General features: G+C 33.6%; 4 protein-coding genes across 6 annotated transcripts in view; 3 read left to right on the plus strand and 1 right to left on the minus strand.

Annotated features, from left to right (window-relative positions):
* LOC119830581 (DNA polymerase alpha catalytic subunit-like) overlaps positions 1 to 453 on the plus strand; it is a 4,884-nt gene extending 4,431 nt beyond the window's left edge. The window contains exon 8 of the mRNA XM_038353650.1: positions 381 to 453. Within this exon, the coding sequence (XP_038209578.1) occupies positions 381 to 453 (73 nt within the window). The remainder of the gene's footprint in view (positions 1 to 380) is intronic.
* A 797-nt stretch (positions 454 to 1,250) lies between these two features.
* Positions 1,251 to 6,470, plus strand: LOC119830453 (serpin B5-like). Of its 2 annotated transcripts, XM_038353480.1 has the most exons (5): positions 1,251 to 1,653; positions 1,897 to 2,775; positions 2,863 to 3,141; positions 4,257 to 4,392; positions 6,331 to 6,470. In XM_038353480.1, exons 1-5 carry the CDS (start codon positions 1,264 to 1,266, stop codon positions 6,462 to 6,464), a joined length of 1,818 nt encoding a protein of 605 aa, XP_038209408.1. In that variant the 5' UTR covers positions 1,251 to 1,263; the 3' UTR covers positions 6,465 to 6,470. The 2 variants fall into 2 exon arrangements, with proteins under 2 accessions (XP_038209408.1, XP_038209409.1); XM_038353481.1 differs by lacking the exon at positions 2,863 to 3,141.
* Positions 6,471 to 7,288: 818 nt separating this feature from the next.
* On the minus strand, positions 7,289 to 9,488 carry LOC119830048 (40S ribosomal protein S8). The gene is made up of 6 exons (XM_038352883.1): positions 9,382 to 9,488; positions 9,052 to 9,158; positions 8,864 to 8,963; positions 8,569 to 8,744; positions 7,709 to 7,838; positions 7,289 to 7,425 (listed from the first exon to the last, which is right to left on the minus strand). The coding sequence occupies exons 1-6, from the start codon at positions 9,383 to 9,385 to the stop codon at positions 7,316 to 7,318; spliced, it is 627 nt and encodes a 208-aa protein (XP_038208811.1). The 5' UTR covers positions 9,386 to 9,488; the 3' UTR covers positions 7,289 to 7,315.
* A 322-nt stretch (positions 9,489 to 9,810) lies between these two features.
* On the plus strand, positions 9,811 to 11,193 carry LOC119830355 (protein mago nashi). Of its 2 annotated transcripts, XM_038353340.1 has the most exons (3): positions 9,811 to 9,926; positions 10,001 to 10,313; positions 10,965 to 11,147. In XM_038353340.1, exons 2-3 carry the CDS (start codon positions 10,056 to 10,058, stop codon positions 11,145 to 11,147), a joined length of 441 nt encoding a protein of 146 aa, XP_038209268.1. In that variant the 5' UTR covers positions 9,811 to 9,926; positions 10,001 to 10,055. The 2 variants fall into 2 exon arrangements, with proteins under 2 accessions (XP_038209268.1, XP_038209267.1); XM_038353339.1 differs by lacking the exon at positions 9,811 to 9,926 and having other exon boundaries at positions 10,056 to 10,313; positions 10,965 to 11,193.
* The last annotated feature ends 847 nt before the right edge of the window (positions 11,194 to 12,040 follow it).

The following is a 12,040-nucleotide window of genomic DNA, read 5'->3' on the forward strand; positions in this document are numbered from 1 at the left end:
TACTATCAAAATAGCGAAAAACACTTAAATGAAAACCCAAACACGTGTGACAGATATCACGCCAAATGTCAAAGTCCCCACAAACTACTTCGATTGACTTCATTTTTTTATGAAGTTTAATAAAAATATTTTTTAAATATTTTTCTCAGTTTAATTAGTGAGGTAATGCATGTATATTACATGCATTACCGCGGCCATAGTTTCATAGCTCGAGATTAAAGAGTAGTATTGTACTACTCCGGGATAGTGGGCAAGCTTTGAGTTTTTATTTTTTGATGATAGGTTTGGCCGTCGCAATATCTTAGGCCATATAATATATTTGGCACTTAGTACGTCGACTGATATTGTCGTATAGTCGGTTAAGTATGCGATAAAAATAGGTATATCAGTACTACGAAGCGCTGGACGAAGGAAAAGACTAGGACTGGTAACGCCGAGTCGGACATCTTTTGAGGATTGTATCAATTTACATACTTAGCTAGTTACGTTGTTCATAATCACTATTTTTTTCCTATGTCTGTTTGTATGCTTAAATCTTTAAAACTACGCAACGGATTTTGATGCGTTTTTTTTTAATAGATAGAGTAATTCGAGAGAAAAATTTATATGTATGATAACATCCATCAAATAGTGGAGAAATACTGTTATTTTTGAGGTTTCTAATGTGATGTCGTTAATTATCAATTTTATTCCGCTTACATTGCAAACGCAGGTTGATCCCTACTAGATTTATCAAAATAATGTACTAATTATTTGTACACATTGAAAGGTCTACAGAAAACTCCGCTATGGTATATATCTATCTCTTATGGATATCCCACAATAACATTTTTTTGTCATTTACTTTTTACGAGAAATAATGGCTAATTTTCGAAGCGATTGTTTAAAACAATACAGAATTAATTCTTATCCAAATTAATAGCAATACATTTTTGATTTAATATAGATCTATATGGTCCTTTACAGTACAATATTTAAAATAATATTTTGATGGCTACTATATATTTAAAATTGAATTCTGATAAAAAAATTACTGCGGGACTGTAGCTCCAGGCTCTATACATATCTTCCTATTACACTTTTTAATAATAAAAAATTAACAAAGACCCTCCTCGTCAAATAAGCTTTTACGTAAAGCTATATATGTGACTTAAACTTAGAGGGCATTCACCGTATGCCCGGAGTTAATGCTAATTACAGGCAAAAGAAGCCTCCAAGTATAGCAGCCTTATTCAACGAAGCGCGGACAGATTTGCGCTCACAATGAACTGGAGCGGACGCATTAGCGTCGCCGCCACTTTTGGCTTAATACCGCGATTGTTTTGTGTTTACGCTTATATCGATACTTTCTCTCCCATTGCGGTTTCGGAACATGGAATACCCATAGAAGTAAAGTTTTGGGACACTAAAAGAACTCCCCTTGCACATATGGTGGACGTTACCAATGAGTTTGGACTAAAAGTTTTAGCGGAACATAATTTTTTAAATGAAAATAACATCGCATTTTCGCCTTATGGACTTATGGGCATTTTAGTAGCGTTATTTGAAGGTGTTGATGGTGAGTCTTCATATCAAATTCAACGTTGCATGCAATTGCCATGGAATAGAAATATAATGAGGATAGGGTTCAGGGATATACATCGTACTTTAAAGGTCAGTACTAAATTTAATTATTAATTATACACTAAAAAAATTTACGCAGGTGCGCGCCATTTTGACGTAATTAAATAAATCCTATCTGTTTTAAATAAACATATTTAAACAAAAATAAGTTAATGAGCAGGCTCTATAACCATTAATTAGCAAAATATTAATAATATTGTTATTGTACCAAAAAAATGGTGTACGTACTTATTTTAATAGATTAAGATATTTAAATTATGAACGATGTTTCAGACTTATTTTGTACCAGAAGAAGGATTTTTAGCTGGTTTAGCACTAAATAACGAGAATGTGACTTTTAGCGAGAGCTATCGAAAAATTTTAAGATTTTACGGATTTGATTTGGAAAACGATCCATTACCTCCACCAGAAGCAGATACTACGGATAATTTAAATGTAACTACTAGTGCACTGGATTCTCATGCTACCAACGCCGCTACTGAAAACGATTCGGAAATAACATCAGAACAAACCTCTACAGCTCAGCCTACTATAACTGCAATGGAAGAAACAACAATAGCAACGAAATTTGAACCAGCAAATGAAACAGATAATTCTCAGTTATCTACTATGGCATCAACAGCAAATTCAGAAACACCTTCGGAAATAACAAGTACTCCAAAAATCGAAACTACTGAAACAACAAAACAAGTTACTTCTTCTGAATTAAATTCGAGTGCCGTAATGACATCTCCATTTACATTAGATCCTTTATCTACAACATCAACTTTATCCACAACAGGGGAAGTATTAGCGAATAATGATGTAGAGATTCTGTCTACTCAATCAATCATGTCGTCTGATACTACGACAAATTTTGAAATAAGTTCGACACTAGCAACAGATATGGAAAGCACAGCCTCGACCATGAGTGAAACGCAATCAATGGAAGAGATGACTACGTTTGAATCCACCACAGCATCACTTAACGATTCAACATTAGAGACCCTTGAGCGTCGGAAAAAATCAATCGTAGACTTTATCTTTACCAGTCCGCCAAACATCGATGAGTATGCGGTTTATAGATCCTTTAATATAGGTCCTAATCTCCTTGATACGACAGGTTATAATACTGATTCTATGTTTATGGCAAACGGGTTTCGAAATATTCAGGTAATATAAATTAGAATTCATTTATAGATCTAAAAACGTAATTCTTTAAAAATTCATCCATTCATATTCATAACTACTCTGTCCCAGGTTTCGTACATGCATTACGATACAATTTTGGAACATGCGTATCTACCTCATCTAGAAGCATCCGCTCTTCGTTTACCTCTGGATAGTGAACGATATTATTTATTGGTCATATTACCCGTGAGAGCAAACAAAGGGGAGTTGGAACGATTGCTAACGCGAATGGCGCGGGAATCAGACCTCTCTGATGTGTACGCGGCGCTGAGACCTCGTCGTGTGAGGGCCGTAGTACCGAGTTTTACTGTGAAGGGTCATGTTACTTTAACCACAGACTTGCAAAAAGTGAGAATCAATTATATTTAATGGTTATAAGTATTCTGTTGTAAAGCGTTAACCATCAACAAATTAGAACACATAATAAAAGATCATAATTTATTCAAATTCAATTGGACATCTATAAAAGCAATGGGCGATGGACGCAGGTTTGAATCCTTCGAAGTTTACGAAACTTTTTTATATGTATGTTTCTATAAATTGTTTTAAAAAATATTACTCATCGTAGCTCTAAAAACAAGTTTGCGTAATTGGTTTGCACCTCACACTTGATCCCTCCAACTATAAAAAGTTATTTATTATAAAGGTTACGCGAAAAGGATATTGAAACTATTTCCTTTTTTCGAGCTTCTTTTTTTATTAGGCTTCGAAAATCAAATGGTAGATATATTATAATTTTCAAATATGGGTACACTTTTGCAAAATTGTAAATTTTCTAGCCATACTCCAGCTAGCTATTGAAATGCGAAAATATTTAACCCAATTTTAACAACTGATGAGGCAATATTATAATCATTCTCCGTGACACTACCACAAAATCGTAACAAAATGTATGTAATTACCATACAATTAAACGAGATTTTAATCTCTACAATGAATGAAATATATTTTGCATTATATTTTAATTTATGGTGCATTTACACGATCGGGCGAAAAGCGAGGTATATAACGAATCCGCATACTTATATAGTGCATCGCTATTCGCCTTGAGATTCGCATATTTGCGTTAAGAACGGTGTTTTACCACTCGCATGCGAATGTGAAATGAGAAAGCGAATGACGAACAAAATTGTGTAAATGCTTTTGATGCAAATACTTAAAATGATATATTTTAATAGCTGAATAGTTTGAACATCTTTATAATGGTTGCACTCATGCAAAATATATTTGGAATAAGTAATAGAAGTCTTCATAAGCGTCAGCATCAGTCCATATATGTTCCCACTGCTGGGACACAGGCCTCCTATGAGGGTTCGCTTCCTTCTTCTACGATGTCTTCGTATATGATTAAAAATATAGAACTTATCTTAGGAGAATAGTACCCGAACCATAAATTACGCCTAAGATTTTTTATAAAAACGAAAGAAAACCTTTTTTATGATTGAATACGGTTCTCATTTCAGCTAGGAGTCCGAGATGTTTTCGAACCACGGCAAAGAGACTTCACGCCAATGACGTCCCAACCGGGTGTCTATGTACGCAGTATAGAACAAGCAGTTTCTGTTACTATAAGAAAATACCAACCAGATGACGCTAAGAGTAAGCATTCCACATTATGCGAATCGTCCATTTAATACCTTGTTATCCATAATTCCAACTGGGTGTAATTCTGCTTTGCAGTAATGATCAAATATTCCGCAAAACGATTGATGCTTGCAATACATACATATATAGCACATATTCTGACAATATCCTCAAATTAGATAGGTAAATTTTCCATATCAACGTGAGTATATGGTAATTATGTTTATAAAATAATGAAACATATAGTTTTGTTTTACAAAGGGCTGAATATACATTGTGGTCACGGTGTTGATCCATTTAATTATAACAGGCGTGGTTGTGGCGAGCTTTGAACAAGACGAAGTCATGCGCTAACGACCGCGGACATCCTTGAAACCATTCACAGTTCACACGCTCAGGGCCCTGTTGCGAATCATCAATCAAAAAAAATAAAAAACATGATATACATTGCTAATCAGGAAAATTTAAACTAATAGAAAAAAGAGGAAAGATTTGATTTTTCGCTTGTTAGGATCTAAATCAAAATATACTGCATCGATTATAATAAGCTGCATCTTTAACGAGTTAATTAGGCTATTATTTTTATCTCAGATCGATACAGCAGAAGCCGGGGCAAGCGATTAGTATTTAATATTTTGTACAATGGTGACAATGTATAAAGTGCTATCTTTATAATCGAATAAGAAATAACCACATGAACACTGAAGTGTCACCGATCAATTCGTCTTGACGAAATAACGCAATAATCTTTTTAGTTATAGAAATATAACAAAAACAAAATATTTTGATCAATTCTTATTACAAGAATGCTATGCAAGCTATATTATCTTCACCAACAAGAATGTGCCAATGTTGCAAGTACGGCAATTAGTTTTGTCATATGCAAACGCATTATACAGATTCAAATTTTTGCCTCGACCTTATTTTCCGGTTTAGGATTAACTTAATGATTATTACCAAAAGAGTGCGAATTTGTGGCGCTAAAGCATGAGAGGACAATTTCCATTGTCTATGAGTAGTGATGTTGCAACACGGCGACACGCGCATTTGAATCTATTGACGCGCCCGCGCCGAGCTGGATCTGCGTAGGCATCGACAATTAGGAAAATGGCCCGTTGGCTGTTGCACAAACGTTATTATCGGAATTAAATGCCTAATCGAGATTGGAATAATGATTCCTCGATACAGCAACTTTTCAATTTCATAAATGAGCAAATCTGGGTAAAAATTACGACGTAATTGTTTCCTGTCACCACAAATAATTTGCTATTTTGTTTTAATTTTAACGGTCCGGCGCATTTGCATATCAAGGACGCAGCTTTGCTACATAGCGTCAATTCAAATTAAAAAAGAATTAGTAGATATATATTATTTTTTGTTATATCATCATTTATGCAAGGATAAAGTTATTTTTTTACTTTAAATCTACGGTTTGGTCCAGAAAGCTTATATCTTCTTTCTAAAGGTAAATAGTATAACTTTAACATCTTAGTAGACGCCTCCGCTAAGGGATTAACGACATTAAAAGGTATGGGACAAAGAGATGATATTTCCAGGAAATTCCCTCCCCTGGGAAGGGCAAGTATGGAATACGCCCGTATTATACCAACAACTCACCGAACAAAACACAATAGCATTTGCATGTTACTATTTCACGCCGTACTTCTGTTGCTCGAACCTTTATTTTCACTCTTTGAGCCAGAACTTTTAAACGTTCGTTATGATCTCTGCAATATGTAATGTTATCAGCAACTCAAATACAAACACAACATTTTTTTTACGTTATAAAATAAGCAAAGTTAATTATCTACGTTAGTTGGTACTCAATTACCTACTTTGATTGAATTAAAAATAACTCTGTTAATTGTTACTTGTACGTCTACAAATGTTTGCGTGCGACTTTTTAGCCCTTGTAGTTCCCATAAATATTTTATTATATCAAATTTCTTTCAGGGTATGTGTCAAAAAGGAATCCGGTGGTATTCTCAGCTACATATCCCTTTTTATACTTTGTTATGGATTCTAATATACAAGTGGCCTTAATGGCTGGCAAAATGGTAGATCCACTAAATACTAGAATATTATAGCTTGTTTAAACATAAATGAAATGGTTTCATTTTTCTCCAGTTAATCCTTATAGAGGCAATATAAGATAATCTCCATAATTACCGTTATGTCGTTATAAAAGATTTCACATAAAATAAATTTAAAATAATTCTCTTATGTCGGGGCTTCGACATTGTTGGGGGACACGATTCATGTCATTTTAACTGTGCTTGTGCTATGAAATATGCAATGCTTAGAGCGGGCGTACACGGACTGCTCGAGCAGTTAACGGCTGAGCGACGTACACGGACCGCTCAAGCGGTCGGCGTTGACTGCTTGAGCAATCGGTTGTTGACTGCTCCAGCTGTCGCTACCAACCGCTCGAGCAGTTGAATTTCTACCGCAGTCTAGTCATAGGCCAGAAGAGAAGGGAGGGGGAGGTAGACTGCTCTAGAGCCGCCGACGGCTCGAGCAGTCAGTGTATGCCTCGCGACTGCTCGCGAGCGGTCGACAGCACGATGGAATTTCATCATGTAGTTGACGGCTTGAAGCGGTCGCGACTGCTCGAGCAGTCGTGTACGGCAGCGAATGAATGGTTATAGTTCACCGTGCGGTCGCGGCTTCAAGCAGTCGGTCATAACTGCTTGAAGCGGTCCGTGTACGGCTGGCCTTAGACCTCTTGATTTTAAATTATTTGTATGTAATGCTATCTTTCTAAAATTATGGAAAAGTCAAATATAACAGTCTACAAAACCCATCTGTTTAGCTTTTAGTATGTAGAAAGTCAAATTATAAAATATTTCCTTTAATTTAGCTTACAATTGATTATTATAACTACACTATGGAATTAAATGAAACAAAGTAATTTTTTTACATTATTTAATTACACTTCTCACTTTGCCTTCTTAGATTTGATCTTTCTTAAGTAGAACTCAAGTTCCTTCCCCTCCAGCACGTATCCATCAGCCCGTCCACACTGGCCAGGCCGACTTGCTACGCACGCTGCAAAACGTAAACACGACACATGAGCGAACAATCATAACTGCTATAGAAAATAAATGATTTAATAAAGATTATCAGAGTAACTATGACAGTAAAATCATTCAGTTGCTAGACAGTTCCCAAAACGGTACCCATCAAAGAAGCAACCTCAAAACTTCTCGATTTCATCACTATATAATACTTCATTTTTGCAAACTCACATCAAAGATTAATCTTTGATTAAATATATCATTCAATTATCAGGGAATTAAAAAAAAAATTTAAACACATTAATTGATGTTACCTAATAAACGTCCAGTGTGGAATTGCTCTTCTAAAGCAGCTTCAACCTTGGAAAGGCGCTGCCTTGACAAGTACTTCTTTGCTGTCTTTTTACTTCTCTTTTTGTTGATGATGGCTTCTTCAGCTTCAGTCTGGAATATTGAATATTTAATTAAATTACTAAATTATATTTTTAGACTCTGAATTTGTAATAGTAATTGTTGAGGGGTGCTTGTGTTTCAGGTATCCTTAGTCAAATCACTGAACATCATTTGACACGCAAAATGTTATCATCATGATCATGTAATGTCTAAAAATGTTGGATACAAATGTGACCACAAGCAGCTATAAAGAAATTAACAATTTTAACTTTAAACTTGCCTAACTCACTCTCTAGCTTGGCAATGCTGACTTATATATCATCTCTCTTTAGAAATAAAGCAAAATTTATGAAAAATGGTTTAAATGAGATCAAAGATCAAGAGAACCAGTGATTTAAGATCCAAAACCCTAAATAATTTAAAAAGATAAGCCTCAAGAAAAATTAACTAAAATGTATATTCTGCCTTATTTAATTTTTAAATAAATTCACATGACACATTAAATAGAACTAAAAAATAAGACATTTTGTTTTAAAAATTAAAGAAAGTCTACACTAATATTAAAAAAGGAAGCTTATATTTTTGTGACATTTTAAGATAAAACCACTGGGACTGATTTCAAAACTTCTTTCACTATTATAAAGCTGCAGCTTCACTGAGTGCCATTATTATGTATCAAGTGCAAAGCCTGCGCAAACAACTTGTAGTTAATAATTTGATACAAATACAATATTAAAAATCCAACAGATGATGATTCTTGACAAATAGAAACACGACTTACCAACTTGGCACCCTTCTTTCTACCAAGAGGGAGGAGGTAGTGGGATTCATACCACTGCCTGAAAGGTGTTGCATCAACCACAACAATTGCATTTTTGACCAGAGTCTTTGTACGCACCAACTCATTGTTAGATGCGTTGTATACTACATCAATGATACGGGTCTTGCGAGTGGCACCTGAAATATGCGTAAGAAATAATTATTTAAAATTCAAAATGAAAATATTGGATATAAAATATGTTCGATCTCACTTCTAATTAAAATACAAGCAAAGCCTTTTATTAAATTTTACTCACATTCGGAACCCCAAGCGAAGTTTCCATTGTCAAGACGTAAAGCGCGATACTTGGTATTTCCACCACGAGAACGCACCAAATGGATACGTTGAGGTCCAAGCTGAAAGAAGAAAATGGAAGTATCACAAATTAAACAAAAATAAACAAAGTCAAGTATATATGAAGAGGTTATAAGTACACGTTCTTACTTTAGTGTTTGCAGCCGGGCGACCTAACTCGTACTTCCTCTTCTTGCGGATTGGGGCGCGTTTACCGCCCGTAGCTCGCCTTTTATGCCAGTGATCACGGCTAATACCTACACATTTAGAATTATTAGCATCCAAATCCAGGAATTGTCCCAAGTTATACAAATAGACCGAATCACTTCACAATTTTGTTTTCCATTCTAACACAGAAAATAATAACAAATACAATTTATCGAAACCGTAATGCACTAAAATTTCAATGCGATTAAGTAAATGAAATAATCACTGTGAAGATATAATTCGATAAAATTTCTTATTTAACATACTACTCACCCATCTTGTCTGGGTCAGAAAGAAAAGGTTGTCAAAAGGAACTTTGAAGTTTAGTGTAGAACTGTCTATGGTCACCTAATTGACCCTAGATAAACTAATACTCCATCCACACACTTTTTTAGTACTTGATCCTCTACGTTTTGTAAAATTCAATTTCAATGAGAAAGGGAAAAATAAAATAGAAATATTACCTATGTATCAATGAATCAAATATTTCTGAACAAAAATCCTGTTATATGTTTTGATAGCTCTAATTCGGCAATTACACTGATAAACTCCCATAAAGGAATCATTATTTTTTATAGTGTATTTTAACCAAAAATCAAAACTATCTGAATAATTTTTAATTACAGGTTTACCCAAATAAAAAAGTGCCACCCTTTACCTTTGCCTATCCTATAAATAAAGATTTAATGTCGCTCTGACAGCATTTTCGTTGTTTACATTTCTTGTTTTATCTATGGTTTCACCGTTCTCGCTTCGTTTTCTCTCGTTGTGTACTTTATTGGTTACCGCCAAGATAAATAACTGTATTTGAAAAAATGGTATTTTGAACAATTAACAATATTATTGAACAACTCCTAATCGACTTACAAATTACAATTAATAATACTTTAGGAATTAGCTAAGAGACAATAAGAGAGTGAAGGTTCCTTGTGCATAGGTTATTGAAAATGTCTACTGATTTTTACATACGTTATTACGTGGGCCACAAAGGCAAGTTTGGTCATGAGTTTTTGGAATTTGAATTTCGACCTGATGGTAAACTCAGATATGCCAATAATTCTAATTATAAGAACGATACCATGATTCGGAAAGAAGCGTATGTGCATCCTTGTGTCATGGAGGAATTGAAACGTATAATAGTGGATTCCGAAATAATGCATGAAGATGATCGACTATGGCCACAACCAGACCGTGTCGGCAGACAGGTAATTAAACCTAGCAGCTAAAAATTTTGTTCTGGACGACTTATTTTATATGTTAATTATTTAACTTTCTAGTATGATGTACATTATCCGAACATTACATAGAAAACAAATGAGAAATAATTGAACTAAATAATAATCAAAATAAATAAAATAGTTCTTGCATATTGTAATAGTATACTGAAATCTCAATTAACAAATTTTTAATTCATTGTCATATCCAGAATAATAGAAAAATAGACAAATCTGAAAGTTTGAACCGGAGGCTTACGTTTTCTGAAAAATGATAAGAATGAATGCTAAAACTTGTTATTATTCAATTCCACCTAGCCTAAAACAATATTAGTCATATTCAACAGAGCAAAATATTTTATAAATATAATTTTTTATCATAACATACTCATTGAACTTGTGTGTAGTATTTTCTTTATATTACTGAATGTTTAACACAACAACTTCAAAGTTCTACTTTAGACTACAAAAGAGTTTCATAAATTAAAGATTTTGGACATCAGCTTGAAGAAATGGTCTGAACTGCTATTTTTACCCAAAATTAGGAATTAAATTCTTTTTGTTTATATAGTTAAAAAAATTAATAAATAATTTTACAATATAGTTATCAGTAATAATTGTATAATTAAATATTATTTTCAGGAACTAGAGATTGTGATTGGAGAAGAACATATTTCATTCACAACATCTAAAACAGGATCTTTGGTGGATGTTAACCAATCTCGAGATCCTGAAGGTCTCAGATGCTTTTACTATTTGGTCCAGGATCTAAAGTGTCTCGTATTTTCTTTAATTGGTCTACACTTCAAGATCAAACCTATATAGAGATGTATTTTTATATTAAGTTGAATTAAATAATATTTGTACTCAAGTTTCTGTTTTTATTTTAGACATTAGAATTGTGAGTGAATTATAATTTAACTCATGGGCTTGGTATACATATTTCTAAATTCTATACTGCCACTTGTAGTGGTAAATGTAGAAATAGCTGTGTGTGTATGTAAGATGATACCATAAACATTCTACCAATGACCTATCGAAAGAAATGAAAGGTTAATACTAACTAAATTAAAATGAATATACATATTCTTGATTTGTTGGGTAATTATGTGACTTGTGTTGCCATTACATATAATATAATGATACAGTGTATATGCTCCACTGTATCTATTAACCATCTTTGCATCTGATTTACATAGGCAAAGGTGTGAGAATCTATAGATGTAGGTTTGTTAATATTACACACAAGAACTGCTTCATTTTATTTATATAGACTGCCTTTTCGTTGGATACCACGCAAGTGACGCCGCAGGATCTAGCTAGTAGCTCATAATTACAAAATGGTTTATGCTAGGAAATTGTTACATATTTTGACTTGTATTTAACAGAACGGCGATGGACGTGGGTTCGAATCCCGCCTCATGATTGAATTTTTCTGTTTAAAAATTTCTCATTATAAACATATATAAAATAAAAAAAAAAATTCAACAAAGGCTGCATTCCATCAAAATAATACTGTTCATCATTGAAATGTTACATATTGGTTAAGATAGTTTTTAATTATACAATAAGTCGGAATTCGGATTATTAACTATTCTAATTCATTAACGAAGTTCTAAAATTTAAAAAATAACGGCTGTTAAAATATTATAATATTTTAAATTCAAATAAACAGTACTAGGTTTTTTTTTTGGATAAATTACAGCAAACCTTGTTAG

The sequence above is a fragment of the Zerene cesonia genome, chromosome 11 (genome assembly GCF_012273895.1).
Source record: "Zerene cesonia ecotype Mississippi chromosome 11, Zerene_cesonia_1.1, whole genome shotgun sequence".
Taxonomy (NCBI): domain Eukaryota; kingdom Metazoa; phylum Arthropoda; class Insecta; order Lepidoptera; family Pieridae; genus Zerene; species Zerene cesonia.

Coding starts and splice junctions, on each gene's coding strand:
- LOC119830453 (XM_038353480.1), top strand. CDS start 1,264: ATGAACTGGAGCGGACGCATTAGCGTCGCCGCCACTTTTGGCTTAATA. Junction 1,654..1,896: donor ATATACATCGTACTTTAAAG/GTCAGTACTAAA, acceptor ACGATGTTTCAG/ACTTATTTTGTACCAGAAGA. Junction 4,393..6,330: donor CCAACCAGATGACGCTAAGA/GTAAGCATTCCA, acceptor AATTTCTTTCAG/GGTATGTGTCAAAAAGGAAT.
- LOC119830355 (XM_038353340.1), top strand. CDS start 10,056: ATGTCTACTGATTTTTACATACGTTATTACGTGGGCCACAAAGGCAAG. Junction 10,314..10,964: donor CAGACCGTGTCGGCAGACAG/GTAATTAAACCT, acceptor TATTATTTTCAG/GAACTAGAGATTGTGATTGG.
- LOC119830048 (XM_038352883.1), bottom strand. Junction 8,964..9,051: donor GCCCGGCTGCAAACACTAAA/GTAAGAACGTGT, acceptor TTCTTCTTTCAG/CTTGGACCTCAACGTATCCA. Junction 7,426..7,708: donor CCACACTGGACGTTTATTAG/GTAACATCAATT, acceptor TACGTTTTGCAG/CGTGCGTAGCAAGTCGGCCT.